The sequence below is a fragment of the Mustela lutreola genome, chromosome 9, assembly GCF_030435805.1.
Source record: "Mustela lutreola isolate mMusLut2 chromosome 9, mMusLut2.pri, whole genome shotgun sequence".
In the NCBI taxonomy this organism is placed as follows: Eukaryota; Metazoa; Chordata; class Mammalia; order Carnivora; family Mustelidae; genus Mustela; species Mustela lutreola.
The window spans coordinates 41,434,565-41,453,917 of NC_081298.1; the positions used below are offsets into that span (position 1 = coordinate 41,434,565).

A 19,353-nucleotide genomic window follows, 5' to 3' on the forward strand; every position below is an offset into this window, starting at 1 on the left:
AAGCCATAAAAGAGAACAGCAATTAGTAAACAATTATCTGCAGGAAAGATTTGTCCATGATTGATAATTATCAAAAAGTACTATATAAACTATTAAGCAGAGGTAAAATGTCTTGTCCCACACCCCCTAAAAAGTGTCAGTCATCACTATGTCTTCAATTGATGGGGTACATATCTCATAATATTCAAAACCATGGCATCCTAGCAAACCTACATTTGCAATACAAAACAGTAAAGCAAAGGAAAAAGACAAACATGTACCATACTGACATTTTGCCAAAATCAAACACAACCTAAATCCCTAGATCAGAAAGCGTTCATCTGTTATAAACATGCACAATGTAAAAATTCAAAAAGAAGCATAAATCTTGCTCAACCCCTGGCTTCTGAGATTTACCCACCTTGATACATGCAAATGAAACTCATTTATTTTCACTACTGGATTACACTCCATATATGGTATGGCTACACCACAATCTATGTACCCATTTTTTTTTTTTAATCTATGTTGCAAAGGTATAAAGATTGACATAAGAATGATAAACACCAAAATCAGGCTTGAAGTGGGACAAGGCAGACAGAGCAGGAGAAGCAAAGCGAGCCAGGTGGGACACACAGGGGCTCTGACTGTGTTTGGGAACTCATAATCTGAGAGGCAGGGACCTAGTACTCCCTAGGATGTCATCAGAAATAAAAGAAAGGGGTCACAGAAAAGGTAGAGATGAGAGCACACAGTCAACAATGTAACAGCATTGTATGGTGACAGATGGTAGCTACATTTGTGGTGAGCATAGCATGTAGAGAAGCTGAATCACTCTGTTGTACAGCTGAAACTAATGTAACACTATGTCAACTAGATTCAAAAAAAAAAAAAGGGTCTCCCTCCCTCCCCATCCCACAGGCAACCAGTCTTAGCCAATATGCTAGCTAAACCTGCAATTTTTTGGTCGTATGCAAGCATATTTTTGTTGTTTTTTAAACAAACAGCATGAATACTATTCTGAATAGTGCCATTTTCACTCAACAATATATCTTGGAGAAAATTCAGTGCAAATAAATCCACTTCATTAATTCCAACACACTGTGCAATATTCCACGATATGGATATTCCATAATTTATGTTAGTACTTCCCTCTTAATGAAAATGCAGGGTTTTTTCTAATCTTCTGTTTTACCAGCAATGCTATAAATGACTATCCTGTACCAGTTGCCTACCTTATACATAGCTATGTCGATAAATTCCTTGAAGGGAATTTGGGAGTCATTTATATGTATGATTTTCTTTTTAATTGCCAAGTTGTCCTCCTCAGAGACTATAGAATTTTTTCATTATTATTTACTTCTCAATTTCTATTCAAATGAATGCAACAGCCGCAAGGTGATCTTTTTGGGCTCAGTTCAACATTCAGGCTAACAAGACTACCGGGGGCCACACTTGGCCTCTGTCTCCCCAGCAGACAGCAGAGCTAACGACAGGATGGAAAGGTCCTCATGAAGTCTCTGCAACTGTCCTCACAGCTGTCAGGAGCTATTGTCTTTGGCCCTCTCAAAGGGTTGAGACTCAAACCTGCAGACTGGGGGGCTCACCTTGGCTTAGACACCCCACACCCCACAGAGGCAACATCTCTTGCAGAGGCCTACCCCTTGAGGTCCACAAGAGACAAACCCAGTTACCAGTCACTGCACTCTGGGAAACCCAAAATTATGGCTTCCTGCACACACTTACAGTTTATGTATACTCCGTCCTAATCCTGATGCAAGTCTTCTAGAAGGGTCATTTTTATCATCAGAGATGTTGCCCCGTTCTAAAGCTGGCATCCCACGTTTTCCAGATTAGAGAGAATAAAGCCAGCAAGTTAACCGTTAGTAAAGCAACTTCATCCTTAGTGAAGGCAGAGGAGTTCTGCTAACCATGACGACGGCACATGGAGGCAGCACCTAGCACGCTGTCTTGCACCCAGATGGTACTCAACAAAGAGGTGCCAGTGAAGAAATGCAAATGGCGGGCGTTATTATGACGGCACTGTTTATATATGATCAACAATTTTCAAAACAATCAGCAACCCCTTTTCAACATGGCTAATTTTACAGACTCCACTCTTGGTCTATCTTTCCTCTCTACTCAAAGCTGAAACATTCCTACCGCACTGACTACTCAGCAGATAATCAGACTGAACACAAGCACACAGGCTATCATGACCGTTACATCTTTTGGAAACCTGACCTCAGTCCTTTTAAAAGAAATTTTGGGTAAAACTAAACCATTTTCAATTAAACTACTCTTTGCAGGGTGTCCATTTAGAAGAAAAATGTTCAGGATTAAATAATACTCAGATGAAGTTCATGCGTTAAATCAATTACACTACATCAAAAATGCAGCAGTATCAACGCTACTAACCACGTGGACCAGCACCTGCTGCCTCCTGCCCTTGCCAACGTACTCTGCAGTCAAGCACTGCGGAGCTGTGCCCATCTGACAGGTTTTTTAAGAATTCTGAGGTACAATTTACATGCAGCAAAATATACAGCTTCATGACTATTTGTCAGTGTGCCCATTTTTGTATATATATTTATTTCACTATTCTTAGTATTTGCGTTTACTGTATTTCAAGGGACGTTGAGCGTAATTTCATAGATTAGGAACCATCTGAAACTTTTTTCTGTGAACTGTGCTCATATCCTTTGTTCACTTTTCTATCAGCTTGTGATCCTTTATCTTTTTTCAATATTTTATTTATTTGAGAGAGAGAGAGAATGAGCAAGCACATATGGCAGGGGGGTTGGGGGAGCAGAGGGAGAAGCAGGCTCCCCACTGAGCAGGGACGCTGACATGGGCTCGATCCCAGGATCCCGGGATCATGACCTGAGCCAGAGGCAGACACTTAACAGACTGAGCCACCCATGTGCCCCATCTTATCTTTTTTAATAGAAGCTCTTTTCATAATAAAGAAAGTGTACAAGTTGGCAATCTTACTTCCTGGTTTGCACTGATTAGAGCAAATTTTCATGGTGTCATATAAATATGCTATGTTGTTCCTTAGCTTGGTCTATATGAGCTCTCATGAAATGAGAAAGAGGAGTTATGGTTCCCTGTGGCAAATGTTTTTAGCTTTGTCTACTGCTATTTCCTATAGTGTTGTTGTGGGTTTTTTTCCTTTATAAAAGCTGACATCATGTTTGATTTTAATTATGAATTGCATTCTTTGCTATAATAAAGTGACTTTTTTATGTATACATTACATAAAATATAACAACAACATAATGCAGTTTTTGTACCTCCTTCTTTCCCCTTTGAATTACCTAGTGGGCCTGTGCTCGGTCTTACAAACATCATGTAACAGTTTTACTATGTGACCCTCTCAGAGATGTGTCCATCTTAAAAGTTTGCACGTGGTGATATTTTTATTATCCAGCTATCATTTAAAGTTTCTCTGTGACTCCAGCTACACAAATGAGAAATCCATTCTACTTCCATCTTCTCTTCTTGTCTTTCTTTGCCTCCTGACTTTTCTGGCTTATTTCATTCCTGTATTGTCTAATTTTCTCATCTCCAGATACATTCAAGAGAAAAGGAGTTCACAGACATTCTCTCCTGCCAGATTCAAAGCAGAAGTCTGAAAATATGCTTTAAATGTAACAAAAGAGAATACTTGAAAAGACAAGCGATCAAAACGCTTGACTTCATTAACCATCTGAGAAGTGCACACTAAAATCCTTCTTCAGCCCAACTCTGCATCCATCGGATGGTTACAAGGAGAAATGGACAATCCCACTGGTGTGGCTGGGGACCTGCAGCAACCAGAGCGGCACCTTCATACATTGATGGTGGACTCTAACTTGGTAGAGGCTCTTTAGAAAACTGTCTGGCAGTATTTTCTAAAATTGAACAAACATTACACCTCTGACCCACCAACTCCACTCTTAGGTATAAACCTAGTCAAAAGGTTTATACCTAAGAGTATAGTAAAAGACATGGAGAAGAGACTCAATAGCAGCACTAACAGCCCCAGAAAGGAAACTCCCCAAATGTCCATCAGAATTAGAAGGGAGAAATGAGCTGGGACACAGGTGTCTGATGGAATTCAGCATACAAGGGACAATGAACAATCCACAATTACGGGCAACAATATGATCAATCTCACAAACACAACACGGAATGGAAGAGAGATCAAAGGAGTATATACTGCATGATTCCATTTATATAAAAAAAAAAAAACAGGTGACCGTAAAACCTAATCCACACCCTCAGAAGTCGGGGTAATGGTTACTCTTGAAGGAAATGGCAGGTAGCACCCGGAAGAGGGACATGAAGGGGGTCTTCCAGAGTCCTGGTAAGTTCTGTTCCTTCATATGGGTGCAGGTTAGATGGCAGATTCAGCTTGCGAAAATTCACTGATCTGGATACTTATAATATGTAATTTCCCTGTACATACACAATTCTTCAATAAAGAGCTCCTATATATGTATGCATATACAAACCACTACATATATATCTGTATATCTCTATCTGTGTAGTAGGAGAAGCAAATACATGTTCGATTCTTGTGCTTTATTTACGTTATACTTTTGAAACTCTGATGCACATGACCCTGGGCACTGGCAAATACATAAACTTATTAAAAAGAGGAGCTGATTTTTATTTAGCTGTCCGTAAGCAAATAATGGAACTTTGATGTGAATATTCAGTGAACCATGGAAGCATCTGGAATATCACCAGAATAGAGCAATGTCATCAGAAAAAATTATAGAGATTTTTTTAATGGGCACTTAAGAACACCTGCTTATTTTATTGAGCATCACAAATTTAATTAATTTAGGATAAGCCTGTATTGTCTCACAACAATTTCTAGTTTCATAGTGTAATAAATTATTTTAAATTGGGATTCCTGTTTTTACTATAATGTATTAAGTTTAACAAAGAATTTTATCTTCAATGCATTCTAAAATAGACTTAACTCTCTCTTCCATCTTCACCCTCAAAACTACAGCAACAAAAATACTCCTTTAATTATACCGCGGCCATTGGTCATGAAAGAAGACAAAAGGCCACTGGCACATACAATACCTCTGAAGACATTCCTCAGATAGAATATGTAAAGTTTTAATAACTTAAAGTTTTCTGCCCATATGATAAGGCTCCCTTCAAGGATTTCCTCAGTTTAATTTAAAAAGGCTGTTCTTCCTTTTTTTTTCCTTCATTCCCGTAACTCAGTAAACTATTGAGTACCAGTTGCATCAAGAATTTTCCAAATACTTTCCCTCACAGATAATAGTTTGGGTGATCCTATCACATCACCCCTAAATGTTCACCTCAGATAGGTAATGTTTTAATAACACTGAAAACAAGATCCCAATAACATGGTGTGCAAATTAAAGCAACTATCATGTCACAAGTTAGAGGATCCTGACAGCATCACATACATCTGGGTCATTCACTCTGGCAACTTTCACACACAGGAAAGGCCCACGTCAAAACATAAAATATACGTGGAGATATTTCTAAGTGCAATGAACAATTCCTATTCAACTGTCATCTGCCATCTTACGGGAAAGAACCACCAGGTATATTTCAGGACACAGGAAACTCAATGAGGTTTTCATCCTGGTGATGGTTTCAGGGGCCAAACCACTTGTACTATGACAAGGGCTTCAAGGGCCATATATTCCTAAATGAAAAGCTGTTCTAGAGAGAGCACTCTGCATTTAAAGAAAAGCATTTTTTTAATGATACACTTAAGGCATCCATATGTGGGTTAAGAAAATGAGAAGAAACGAATCTTTGTTTATTTCTAACTTGACTCTAAGTTGAAGATTTTAAAAAGCTATCCCTGGTCTTCTTTCAAGGGTGGCCTTTCTTCACAACAGCATCTAAAACCAATAAGAACCTAATTCACGCTACTCATCTCCAATTGTAACTCTGTGTGTATACTACGTAGGTTAGCAAGGTCATTGTGAAAAAAAATCAAAGGACAAAGCCCCTTCATTAGAACCCCAAAAGATCCTGAAGTAAGGCCATTTTGACAATCAAGTGAGGCCTCAGGGACAACATCTCAGCCAGCTGCAGGCTTGTCACACATGTCACCGTAACACCATAACCACCCCTGTAATGGGCAATACAAAATAAGATTCAGAAAGGTCCTCAAACAAGTCTTTCATTCTGTTAAAATACATTTTCAAGTCATAAAATGCATGGGTAGAATTTTAAATATTACTCCAAGCACCTCAATTTCCTTCCACTAATGGAGATTATGCTGCTAATCCTATTGCATGCTAAATTTCCATCCATAATTGATAACTATTAGATAGTTAATCATTTCAGGTTCAGTGGATAAAATCTTCCACACAGAGCCCATAATGAATGCAAAGGCCAATGGGAGGGTAATGTAGAGGAGAGACTGGCTAACTCATTCAAAGCTTTACTTAGCACTTATTTACTCAAATCAATACAACGAGTGAGATAATTGTCTCATTAAGATCTAGAAATAGATGTCATTACTCAAAGAAAATTATCCATAAATCTCAGAAAAACCCAACCTGATTCCCTTGAGCAAGCAGCGTTTTCAGTCTGGCTATTTCGGCACGCAGCTCACGGATGAGTTTGACGTTGGCGTCCTCATTAATAGTAGGCTTGTTGATGATGTTTTTGGCTCTATTTGCATAGCGAAGAGTACTTAGGGTTTCTCCGTAATTGACATCAGCAGGTGAAATGGCTGTGAAAAATGAATTCAAAAAATAATTTATCCAGCACTCCGTGTTTCATTTAACACAAAGTTGGTTCGTAATTTAAAAGTCAGATTAACCCCAGGTCATTGGATAGACTAAATATTCATTGACACAGTAATGAATATTAAAAATTATCTAAGATTTATAGGAAAGGTGCTCACTATACCAAATTAAATGTCATTTTGCTCCCCTTAAGTCTAGAATCAGCCAGCTATCCAACCAACTCTAAAATGAGATATACTCCTCTGTGCTTCAAGGAGTTTCTCTGTTGAAGACACAGGAAGATGATTTCAAGACTACCTGTACATCTCAGTATTACATAGAAATTAAAATACTTTTAAAGGTTTTGGCGAAGGCTACCATCTGTAAAAGTCTAGAGCATGATCATTTTTCAAACAGACAGTAGGTCAGTGTATTCTTCTCTTCTTAAAGTTTGGTGAACTGCCCTCTCCCTCACCACAGCCTGTAGGGCTCAGGAAACTAGATAGTTGTACCCAGGGCACACACCCAAGACAGAGCCCTTTGCTCCAGCATTTATACAAGTCCTGGGGAGTGGCAGAGATGCAAACATGGGAAGAGGAGTAGGGGCAAGCAAAAGTGGAGTTAAAAGTTTCTGAGCTCCCCCTGGCAACTGTCTCCTCTTTGCCCATTTTTCCTTTCTGCTACATTTCTTCCAGTTAGTGATAATGCAGCAGCAACATCTAGAACTGCTACCATTATTTATGTACCTTGTTGTTTTGCCTCTCGATTCCTCATTTAAATTCTACATGTACTGCTTCAGAATAGAAAAACAAAAGTTGGGTTATTTTCACTTTATGTTCCTGTACTGATTTTCTCCTGTGAGCTCATGAAGTGAAAAGCTTCAATCCCATACTTTGAGCAAAGATCGGGTGAGAGTCATTCTACACAAAGTATCCCAGCTTACACAACACACGGCAAGTTTATCTAACTAGTAAATGGGAAGGAGAGTTATTAATAGGATATTGTAGATGGGATCACAGTGACTTTCTTCAAGATAGAAAAATTATTGTTTTTAAAATTTTAAAAAAGGTACTATTTCCCAACGAGACACTTGAAACTTAAACATCGACAGTTAGTTCATATAAAACACTATATGCTGAGGGAAAGAACCTGGAATCCTTACTGGCGATCATGATGGTTTTAGAGTTCCCACCAAGACTGTCTTTCAACAACCAAGTCAAAACAGAATCCCTGTAAGGCACAAAAACTTGCTTCTTCTTCACGAGAGGGTTTGCCGCATCCTGAGATAAGTCGGCTGCACAGAAGAAAAAGAGAAAAAGGAAAAAAAAAACCTAGTGATGTTTTTCGCTCTAATTTGGCTTCAGAAAACCTTAAGGCTATAAACTCGCTCTGTAACACAAACATTAAACATAATTGCTTCATGCTAATACAGTATGGCGAAGAGTAAGAGGCAGCAGGGGACGAGCAAAAACCCACCTAAGGCAGAAATGACATTTCCCAGAGTCACGAGGGATTTGTTAATATTCCCCCCTTCCTTCAGTCTGACCCCAGTGGCACCAGTGGCGTCTGCGCGCTCACTTCCAGCAAGATCGACTAGGTGGATCTTACTCACGGTTTCACACGGCATTTCAGAATCAAATTTTGCCTGCAGCAAAACATAAAAGCAAAATTGAAGGGATGTAAAGAGCACTGATGTTGTTTGTGATACAAATCCTAATTATTTTCCACTCCTCACTGTGATCTCTCAGGGTAGGGTTGTTTTTCGTTTTTTGCATTTTTGGTTTTTTTTAATCTTGTTATTTCATAGGCCTTCTCACTGATTACAGAAACTTCCAGATGAAACTGAATACAACACAAGTCTACCATATGTCATTCTTAAACTTTCTGAAGAACTATTCCATTACTGCAATCACTCGGTTGTTCCCAACAAAGCCTATTGAGTCTGACTGTGGCAGAACAGGACGCAAGTCACTGAGGGCACTCGCAAAGAAAAAAGAAGTAAACAACTAGTTTTGTTCTCATCTAGAATCTTCAGCATTCCAAGCACAAGGGCTCTCCAAAATGGGATAAATGTAGACAGTTATGTAAAAGATAATTTGGTGATTATTCAATGTTAAAACTTGTTTCACAAATTATAAAAAACTAAAAACCTTAAATAATGTATTCTTTGATTCTGAATTCTACCAAAATTTTACGCTCCCTAAGACTTTTAAACTACATTTAACAGTCTAAACCAAAATGCCAAAAAGAAATTAATATAGTTTGATAGAAATATAAGCCTCTTACAAACTAGGGATAGCACAACCTAATCTACATTAACCAGAAAGGAGAAAATCAAAAAGCAAAGACCTGGGCACCTGCATGTCTCGGTGGGTTAAGCGTTGCCTTTGGCTCAGGTCATGATCCCAGGGGTTTGGGATCAGGCCCCACACAGGGCTCCCTGCTCAGCAGGGAACCTGCTTCTCCCATTCCTCCCTCCCTGCCCCCGCCCCTGTCAAATACATAAATCAATCTTTAAAAAACAAAAACAGAATCTTTTTAAAATCTTTAAAAAACAAAACAAAGATCTAACTAAAGGTAAAGATGTGAAGGGATTTGTTCTGATTGACCTTTGAGAATTTTTTTATTTTCTTTGCTCTGTGATCCCCTCCTTCATTAAACACTATCTTTTTGTATCTGATATGTTCAATGGTTAATATAGGTCAGGGCATCCCCAAACTCCTAACACATGTGGAAGCCCCGAGGACCCTCTGTACACGTTTGCATTCATCTGTTCTACTGGCCTAGGTCTTAAAATAGTTACCCTCAATAATTTCCACACATATTCAAAATGCTCCCCACCTCCTGATCAAAATGAGTTCTTACATCAATACTTAAAAATGTCAGTTGCCCTTTAATATCGTTCTCATAATCCTACTCAACATTGTAGGGTGAGTGCCATGGAGCGATAATGTACCACAATGAGTTACTCACCTTGACCCCCAGCTGGCCTGACTTGGCAATCTATTATCTCCCACAGAGCTCGGAACAATGTAAACTTTGGCTTAATTATGCACAAAGCAAGTTTTTTTAATGTCTAGAGCAGGATAGAAGCCTGCTAAGTATTTCTTAAGGGTACACATCTGGACATTTCAAACGACTGTGACTGTAGCCACAGAGAGACTCTGCACACAGCACATGTTCGACTCTAATTAACAAGGAGATGACAGGCAGTCACCTTTGCCTGCTGCTGCTCCTGGTTCAACAATGATCGGTCCTCAGCTGGTGCTAATCACCTGGTAAAGACTGCAGGGATGGAGCCAGCCGGCCCCGCAGCTGCCCTCACCTGAGTGAACTTGATGGTGAAGATGGCATGAGATCTGCTACTGACGTCGTTCATCCCAGTCGCTGCTGTGGTTCGATTGATATTTCCCGCATCCATTAGTTCTTCGACATCACCGTAATTCTGTACTAAATGTTTAGATAAATCTGGAGAAAAAGGAAAGAAAAAAGTGTGGAAGGGGGGCTGAGGAAATCTGCCTAATCTCTAGTAAACAGAGTAAGAAATTTACCTCTCTGACAGAACACATGACTGAACAGATCCGTTGACCTGTTTAGAGATCTCACTTGTTCTACGCTGTGGTAGTTTATAATACAGACCCAAGGGCTGGGACCGTCTAGGATCAAAGCCCAATCTGCCACCCACTAGTGGACTTACATGGTTACGTGTGAGTCAATTAACCTCACTGAGCTCAGTTGCCTCTAATAACGCGTACCTGTATGGTAAGTATTGGCTATTATCATTAACCTCATGAGCACCAGTCAGAGCAAGGTAAATACAAACACTACCTTCATGCCAAACCAGAGAGCATCTTCTTATTTCTTTAAAAACATTTTTTATTCATTTCTGGGGAACATTCATATGGTTCTAAAATCGAAGCCTACAAAAGGTATACTATGTAAAGGGTCTCGCTGACCCCCATCCTAAGTTAGCTCCACACTTCCCTTCTGTCAGGTAACCCAGTGTTATTAGTTTATCCATACCCTTCTAGAAATAACCCATACATACACATAAAACCATCTTCTTGCCCCTTTCAAACATGGCAGCATACCATAAGCATTGTTTTGCATCCTGCTTGCTTCTATGTCATAATAACTGAAGAATATTCTCTATCAGTTAAGATGATTCCTCACTCATTTATATGGCTGAAGAGCGTACAACTGTATGCAGGTACCATACCCAATTTAACCAGTCTCCTGTTGAGACCATAGATGGTTGTTTACATTTTGTTTCCAATTACAAGTAACACTACTACAAATAATCTTGTACAAAAGTCTTTTCAAATATGTGTGAATATTTCTGCAGAGTAAATTCTTAAGGGCCAAAGTGCTAGATCCAAGCACATTTGAAATTTTGATGGATATTGCAAAATTGTCATCCACAGAAGGCAATTTATACCCAGCAGTAGCAACATATGAGACTGCCCATCTCCCAACACTGTCTTATCAGGCTTACTTACCAGGGATAGGTAATAAATGTTATCTTGAAGACTGTTTTGTTTTGTTCTGTTTTTCTCTGAGTATGAGTGAAGCTGAGCATTATTCCCTCCATTTAAAAACCACCTGCATTTCCATTTCTGTGAACAGTCTATCCATATCCTGTGTTCATTTTTCTACTTGGCTGTTGACTCTGCTGTTAGTTAGTTATAGGATCTCTTTATAGATTAGGGAAATTAGTCCTCTGTCTGAAACTTTGATTGAAAAGATTTTCCCCAATTTGTAAGTTGTCCTTTCACTTTGCTGATGGTGTTTCTGCCGAGTCTTATTATTTTACCATTTCAAACTTAATACTCTTATTTCATGGTTTTCTGAGTTGTTTTGTTTTGGTTTTGGTTTCTGAGTTTTAAGTGAAATTTTTTAAAGGACTTCCCTTCTCCAGATTTCTGGAAAAATAGTTAACCCATAGTTCCTTATACTCATTTTACTATGTCACTTTTGACATTAAAATCTTTGTTCCATTTGCCATTTCTCCTGGTATAGAAATGGAGTATGGTACCAATTTACTCTTTTTTTTCCCCTCCCAGGCAGCTTAACAACCAATATTCCTCCAATGTTTGAATATCAGATTTATTAGAAACTACATCCCCCTAAGTCTCTATATCAGATTCTGGATGTTTTCCCCTGTTTGATTATTCTGTCTTTTTATAAACCAGCTTTATAATATGTTTTAGCATCTGATAAGACAATTAAAGAGAAGCATGAAGGCACAGTTTGCCTAAAAGCTATTAACAATAATAGCTATTCCACGCTTCACAAAACAAATGCCTAGTTACACAACTTACTTTGGGCATAAAATGCAAAATTTCAATTGGAAATTTAATAAAATGCCGATGGAGTCCTGTCAGTACAGTTGGTATCACTAGGTGAAAAAGACAACCTAACAAGGAACACCTTTTTAAGCCCAGGACCAGTTCTTAGCCCTGTCTCCAACGAGACACAGATGAAGGACAAGAACCAGAGGAAACCACCTTTCTGGATGTGATTCCTATGGTCAGCCACAACTCAGCCACCTCTGCAAGTCAGCTGAGTAGCTGCATTTATCAAGACAGCCTTAAACATAGCCTATATGTGTGAATACTTAGCAAGGACCAGCCCTTGGCCCAGAATTTCTTATAACACAGCCAGTGTTATCACAACAAAGATGCTGAGGACCACAGCACAGGAAACTCTGTTAGTGCTCTTCCATTAAGGTAAGAAGTCTTAGAATCTTGTTATGTTCCTAAGTTACCTTTAAGGTCACTAAAAACATAGCACTGAGACACAAGGCCATGTGAAGAGACAGCTTTTAGGGCTGCTTATGCTGCCTGAGAACACTGGAAAACAAATTTCCAGAAAGTTCTTCTCCTGAGAGCCAGAGGAAATCTACTGGCAAGTCCACGAAATCAGTGACTGGCCAGTGAAGTATAAATTCACACTAATGACACTAATGACAGCTGTAGTGACAGCATGTCAGTTTTACTAGAATAAAATGCCAAAGATAAAGAAACTTTTCACATCTCACCATTATCTTGTGTTTTTCCCCTGAAACTATTGTTTTTACACAAATTCTCAAGAAGAACAAAGCTGTGTTCACTCTTACCCTCAACATACGGTCCTTCTTTTGGATGCTCTCGGACTCTTAGATTGAAGGTTTTGGATGACTTCCGCCTAAGTAGATCTCTCACACGTTCATTATAAATTTCCAAGTAACTAAAAATTTTAAATAGGACTGAACTCAGTAAAATGATTTCAGACACTAATATAACAACAAAACAATAAGAGCAGCAACATATATTCATGGGTGTGGCTATTTATCAGGTACTAGGCTTAGTACAGTAAGTGGATTTTTTCATTTAATCCATATGACAGCCCAGAGGCAAGTACTACTATTATCCCATTTTACAGATGAGGTTATAGAGGTTGAGAGTTTTTTTTAAAAAACTTGTCCAAGGCCACACAGCCACTAAGAGGTCAGGCAGCCATAAGGACCCCCAATTGCTATGTCTGTCATCAAAACCAAAGAGAAGACTGGCTCCCCACCAAGTTTTAATTTCAAGGAGAAAAAAAAACAAAACACCTCAACCATCCAGATTTATTTAAAGATTAGCTGTACAGTGATCCTACAAACACAAAGAATAAAACAAACTTTATTCAGATAACAGAAGAAGGCAAGTGAACGGGGTACACACTTAAAAGTCAAAAACTCGGGCGCCTGGGTAGCTCAGTGGGTTAAGCCGCTGCCTTCGGCTCAGGTCATGATCTCAGGGTCCTGGGATCAAGGCCCGCATCGGGCTCTCTGCTCAGCAGGGAGCCTGCTTCCCTCTCTCTCTCTGCCTGCCTCTCCATCTACTTGTGATTTCTCTCTGTCAAATAAATAAATAAAATCTTAAAAAAAAAAAAAAAGTCAAAAACGCATTCTATTTGCAATAAACATCCTATGTCAGAGTTTCTGACCAAGCAGGATTACTTCTGCTAGCCTCCCCAAATCCTAATCCAAACTGCACCCAAGAAAGTCACTGAAAACAGACATATTTTAAACTTTGCTTCTAGCTGTGATAGTATAGGAGGGGAAAATGCTTCCTGCCTTCAGGAATCCAAAGGCTTTATCCTTTATCTACTCCTCGTGCCTGGGAAGAAACTCCAACCAAGCTCACACACACAGCTACTCAGCCCACGGGCCCTACCTGACTTCCGTTCGAAAAGACGCTTCATCCCATCTGGTGGTTTCATTTATCTGACTGAAGAGCCCTTCACAGATCCGAGGTATTAAGCCAGAATCACCCTGCAGTGGGAAGGAAGAATGCCACAGCTGTCACTTGAAATAAAAGCAACTGATGGCTGAATCTGCAATTTGCCAGAGTGGGTTTAGACTCAAGGGACCTGCACATCAACCCCAGGCCTACCACCGCAGCACCCCAAATACACCATTTACACCCTCAGGACTGCTTCCTAGTCTCTGAAATGAGAGGACAGAGCTTTCTAACTTGTACATGCTAGGTCTAGAGTAATATACAGTTATCAGCTCTCAATCAGTTAAATCCTGACTTGAAAACATAGATCTATTCCTTAAACTTTCCAACAAGGTTGTCTACAGCTATAGAATAAATATGGAAAATCTGATCGGGTCAAATGACCAAAGGTGAAATATACATTGAGCAGAAAAGAAAAACACCAATGAGACCTTGGTAAGCACTCAAAGTTGCTGGTAATCTTCTTAACCCTTAGGTGACAGAACCAAATTAAAACATGTATCCTATCCCTCTCCTAATGCACTGATCCCAACTCCGGGCTTCCAAGACAGATTTTAATACGTCATATGACTTCTGTGACGTGGGCATCTTCAGGAGTATTCGTGGGTCAGCTGGCACTTACAAGCTGATGAACCCAGAACGATGTTAAAGATGAGGCCAAGTGTTCTTGCTAGGAAACCAAAACTTCAGAGCTTCATGTTTCCTTCCGAAGACCCTCCCTACCTTCACCCAACATGCCACCCTCCCCCAAACAAAAAACACCATCACAGCATTAAGAGAACTTTTTTCCCTTACACCATTAAGTTGGTACCAATTCTTACCATGGAAAATAGGGTGTTTTGTCATTTTTTTTTAATGTTGTTGTGCCTTTAAAAAAACAAAATAAAAAAGGAAGACCCAAACAGTGCTCAACTAACTATAAGGTCAGAGAAAAACAGGTGTGATTTGGGAGTGCTTTAAGAATGTTTAACTTAATGTAAAAGAGCTACTAGCAGATCAACATGCAAATTTCATTTTTAGAGAAGGCTTCTTTTTTTTTTTTTTTTTTTGCAAAGCCACAGTGGGAAACTAGGAAGGGAAAAGTAATGATAAAAAGAAATGTGAAACTCCTGAAACTAACGGCTTGCTCTCCCATGTATTCTTCCATGCTGTTCAGCACTGAGGAGTCACTGCACAGCATTTATCTATTTCTCCTGTGAAGGAAAAGCCTGAATTTAAAAGCCAGCTCATAGGCACTCAAATGTTTCCATCTGGAAAGACCCACCCTCCTTTAATGCACTACTACTATTCTGGGGTGCCTGGGTGGCTCAGTTGGTTAAGCATCTGCCTTTGGCTCAGGATCCCAGGATCCCAGGATCGAGCCCCACATCTGGTTTCCCTGCTCAGAGAGGAGTCTGCTTCTCTTCCTCCCTCTGCCCCTCACTCTGCTCGTTCTCTCTCAAATAGATAAACATAACATCTTTTTTTAAAAATGCACTACCACAACTTCTGTAAACCACCAAACCTCTGGCATTTAAGACCCATTGCCTGCCAGCAGGAAGCCCTTTGATTCCCGGCTGGAACCTCCACAGCTAGAAGAGGTCATAGGTCTGACAGGCAATGAGGAGAGCTTTCATTATGATATAAATAAAACACACCAGCACTATCTAGATCTGGAGAAAACACGGAACGAGATAAAGTACCTGCAATAATGTCTAGTTTTTAACTCCTCTGTATTTTGGGGCAAATATAACTTTAATGTCTGTTAGTTTATATAGCATAACTACTAAACCCCACATACTCCACAACTAGATAGACTCTATGTAAACAGCGTAATTCTCTTTTTATGTATATGCTGAGGTTATGTAGTGCCTTTCCACCAGAGATATTTTTTTTTAACATTTCTCTTGAGGAAAATATGTTTTGAATAATTTTAAAAAGAACGGAGTTCAGTAATTTTATTCAAACTGTTGTGTTGGCAGAAAAAAAGAATAAATTACTTATGGGCCCAGCATACTTTTTTGATAAGATTATAAAGCCTTTAAAAACAGAAAACGAACTGAGACTTGCATCCATTATTCATGCTTATAAGCTTAAAACTATTTCTAATTTAAAATCTCTCAAAGGAAATTTAGTCCAACTTATTACTGAGTTTTATCTTATTGCTAAAGAATGATCAGAACATGAAAAGCAAGTTAGTACAGACCAAGTAGATAAAAGAGATAATTCTATCAGTCCAAAGAGAGATAATGAGAAATTTTCTTCCCACAGTGTAAAACAACGTACAGAATTTCCCATCATAGTGTATGACTTTCCCGATCCAGTTTGCCCATATGCAAAGACACAAGCATTATAACCTTCAAATGCAGACTTCACGACATCTGTGCCGAGGGTTTTGAAAATCTGAAAGCAGAAAAAACAGATACACACACACAAAAGACACAATTACCATGGATTTTTAATAAAAAGCCCCTTCAATGTTGACAATATTTTTGAACGCTACTTTCGTCTTATAAGGATTACGCCACATAAATAAATCATCACAGAACTATTAACAGAATATGTATATACCCCAGTTTTTAATCAAAAGGAAACTTTTTAAGGAAGCAAAAAGCAACCCCATCCTTTTTCCTACTGAACAAAAAATTCCTGAAATAAAAAAAGTGTAAACAAGGCCAAGTAACAATCATGTCTAAGAAGCAAAGATGATTTTTAAAGCATGATGATTTACCATTTCAGAATTAAATAAACTTATGGAGTTACTCATTCTATCAGAGCTTCCAGAAACTAAATACTCAAAACCTGAAAATCACAGCTGCCAGAAGTTACTGCTCAAACCATGCCAAATCAAGGCCGTCATTTAAGGGCCCAGCTATCCATCAGAATCAGTCTCAGAAGGTTGTCTGAGAGCTGAGGGGTGAGCAGGTGTGAATGAGGCTGGGATGGTCGGGCTCCCCTGTGTCAGAGGCCAGATGCTCCTTCCTATTTGAAGGTTTGCCCAGGTTGGAGAGGGCAGGGAGATGAGCTGCGTGGGGCCCTGGGGTTGCACCTACAATGGTCTGAGTCCATGGCTGTCACACCACGTAACTGAAGGGGAATACTCTGGGGAATGAGAGAGTGTGAAGGACAAATACTTCACCCAGACAGCTGATGTAAATGAGGCCAGTGGAGATGTGTGGCCATCCTAGGTACACAGAGTTGGGAAGGGAACCAACCAGAACTTTTTCCAAACCCCACGAGCCTTCAAGCTGCCTCCTGTCTTCTCGGACCAATAGGCACACTAAGGCCACATAAAACACCTCCCTGCTTCAAAAACAAGGCGCGTCAGCAGCTGAAGAAACATCATGAAGCAGCATGATTAGGTTCTTGTCAGAGCCAGGAACAGGTGAGGCACTATGTTGTGGGATCACCACAGTCCAGCTGGGAGCCTCATCAACCCCTCAGGAGTGTTCAGTCTCTTTGAGTGATGCTGGATTAGATAAACTTGAAACCCAGGATCTCTCCTGCAGGAGCTAAGCCCTCCAGCCACCCCCTAGATAGCGCCAATGAACACCAGTCCTCTGGATCTCAGCTCCACGTAAACCATCCCTGTTAATAATACAGCCTGGCATCCAAGGACAAAATAATAGCACAGCCAACCAGACTTTGGCTTTCTTCAGGCACCACCTTGCCGCCATCTTGCTTGGACTTTGTTTTCTCAGTTTCTTGGTCAAAGATTTACAAACTATCCTTTCAATGAAGTCACTTCCAAAATGACCGGTCTCATTCATGCTGTTCATTTGTATCCTCTCTTTAAGAGAGGCTGCTTTCTAGTCCTACTCTCAAATTCTGCCTGACTTACTCGACTCTCAACAATGACAGCAGATCACACTGTGTTCACATACTAGTCCTCATAAAATGCTACTAGGTGGGTGGCATCACTTAGGTCCCACTTCAGGGGGAAAAGTCAGATGAGTGAGCATATACAGTGAGTGGCAGAGTTGGGATTTACACCTGGGCACTTTTGACCCCCAAAACTGTGCTTCTAAAGACTTTATCACTATGTGGCCTCTTCTCACATCCTTGACATCAGCCACAAAGCCCCAGCCCTCCCTGAAAGGACCTCCTCCCATAAACTGTGAAGAAGTAGCCCAGAATCCCAGGGAGACTTACAGGTCCAGACCACCCATCCAAGGTTAGTTTTCAACACTGTATATGAAATATGAGAAGAAGCTCTAAATTTTTCATCAATTCTGATTATACAAACGGTAAAAGTTATCTATCATTTTTACCATGTCACAGGGTGCCACTGGATAGGAAGAACAGCCTTACATAAACTTCCCAAAGAATAAGAGACGAATCTTCTATAATACCTTTGCCTGAGGCTAAAGCAAAGTCATAGAAAATATATTTAAATCAAACCCCAAACTTTTCAAAGTAAAACACTTTCAGGGGTTAAAATCCCACCCACCATTTTAGTATAACCTATTTTCCAGAAAACTGATTCAGCTTGAGTTCTCTGAGAGACTTGGGGGCCCAGAGTGTGTGGAAGTAGGGGGTGGGGGGGACATGGTAGACATTACTGCAAAACAGGCCTAGAATATGCAGGTCTGGAGATGCTGAGACCCAGGCCAGGCTCAGTCTCAGCTTCAAGTAACCCACCCAAAGTTGCCCCAGGACCCAGAGAAGCAGCAGGACACTGCCCACATCTTCAGGGTTCTTGGCAAGGAAAACAGGCTACCCCACTGCGGCTCCCAGGAAGGACTTGTTTAGCAGCCCCAGTCAAAGCAAGGTGGGGAGGGAAGGGCTGCTTTGTGAGACCTACGACCTGCCTTCCCCCACTGGCATCAGAAACCCTGCTGAGATCCTCACCTGGCCAGGTGACCCAAAATTCCCCTTGCTACTTGCCTCAGCACAGATTTTCAAGCTGATTTCCAGGTCATTCAAGGCATCACAGGGCCTCACTTGAGGGAAACTGCCCACAAGAGGGCACTGTTAAAACAAAAGACTCACCCCTGCAGCTTGTCAACAAGGAGATTGTAGGTTTCAAGTTACTCCAGGGTTGAATCAAGGAACAGGCTGTGTGAGATCAAAGCCTCCCTTTCCATGAGAAAAATTAGACCTTATTTAATGGTCTTTAATTTATGTGAGTATAGACTTAAATCACGCAGTGATTTTTTTTCTACATCTAAAATTAATTTGTAAGAAATATTGCTGGTCATCTTATTTGGTATTCGTTTAATGGTAAAGGAAACTTGAGTTGAACTATAGTAACAGGCATGATACATTTTCTCAACATGCCTTGATACTCAGATGAGAAGGAGAAGACAACCGACCATCATGCTAAGCTTGCATCTTCCCCTATCAATAGCTGGGATACGACCTGACAGCTGAAATCCTGTGCCAGATGAGGCAGCATAAAA

General features: G+C 40.1%; 1 protein-coding gene across 4 annotated transcripts in view; it reads right to left on the minus strand.

Moving 5' to 3' along the window:
- KIF16B (kinesin family member 16B) overlaps nucleotides 1-19,353 on the minus strand; it is a 279,324-nt gene that overhangs the window by 216,211 nt on the left and 43,760 nt on the right. For all 4 annotated transcript variants that reach the window (XM_059134083.1, XM_059134082.1, XM_059134084.1 and 1 more), the window contains exons 4-10: nucleotides 16,238-16,354; nucleotides 13,907-14,004; nucleotides 12,823-12,932; nucleotides 10,030-10,172; nucleotides 8,181-8,349; nucleotides 7,867-7,998; nucleotides 6,534-6,709 (exon numbers count right to left, since the gene is read on the minus strand). In XM_059134083.1, the coding sequence (XP_058990066.1) occupies nucleotides 6,534-6,709; nucleotides 7,867-7,998; nucleotides 8,181-8,349; nucleotides 10,030-10,172; nucleotides 12,823-12,932; nucleotides 13,907-14,004; nucleotides 16,238-16,354 (945 nt within the window). The remainder of the gene's footprint in view (nucleotides 1-6,533; nucleotides 6,710-7,866; nucleotides 7,999-8,180; nucleotides 8,350-10,029; nucleotides 10,173-12,822; nucleotides 12,933-13,906; nucleotides 14,005-16,237; nucleotides 16,355-19,353) is intronic.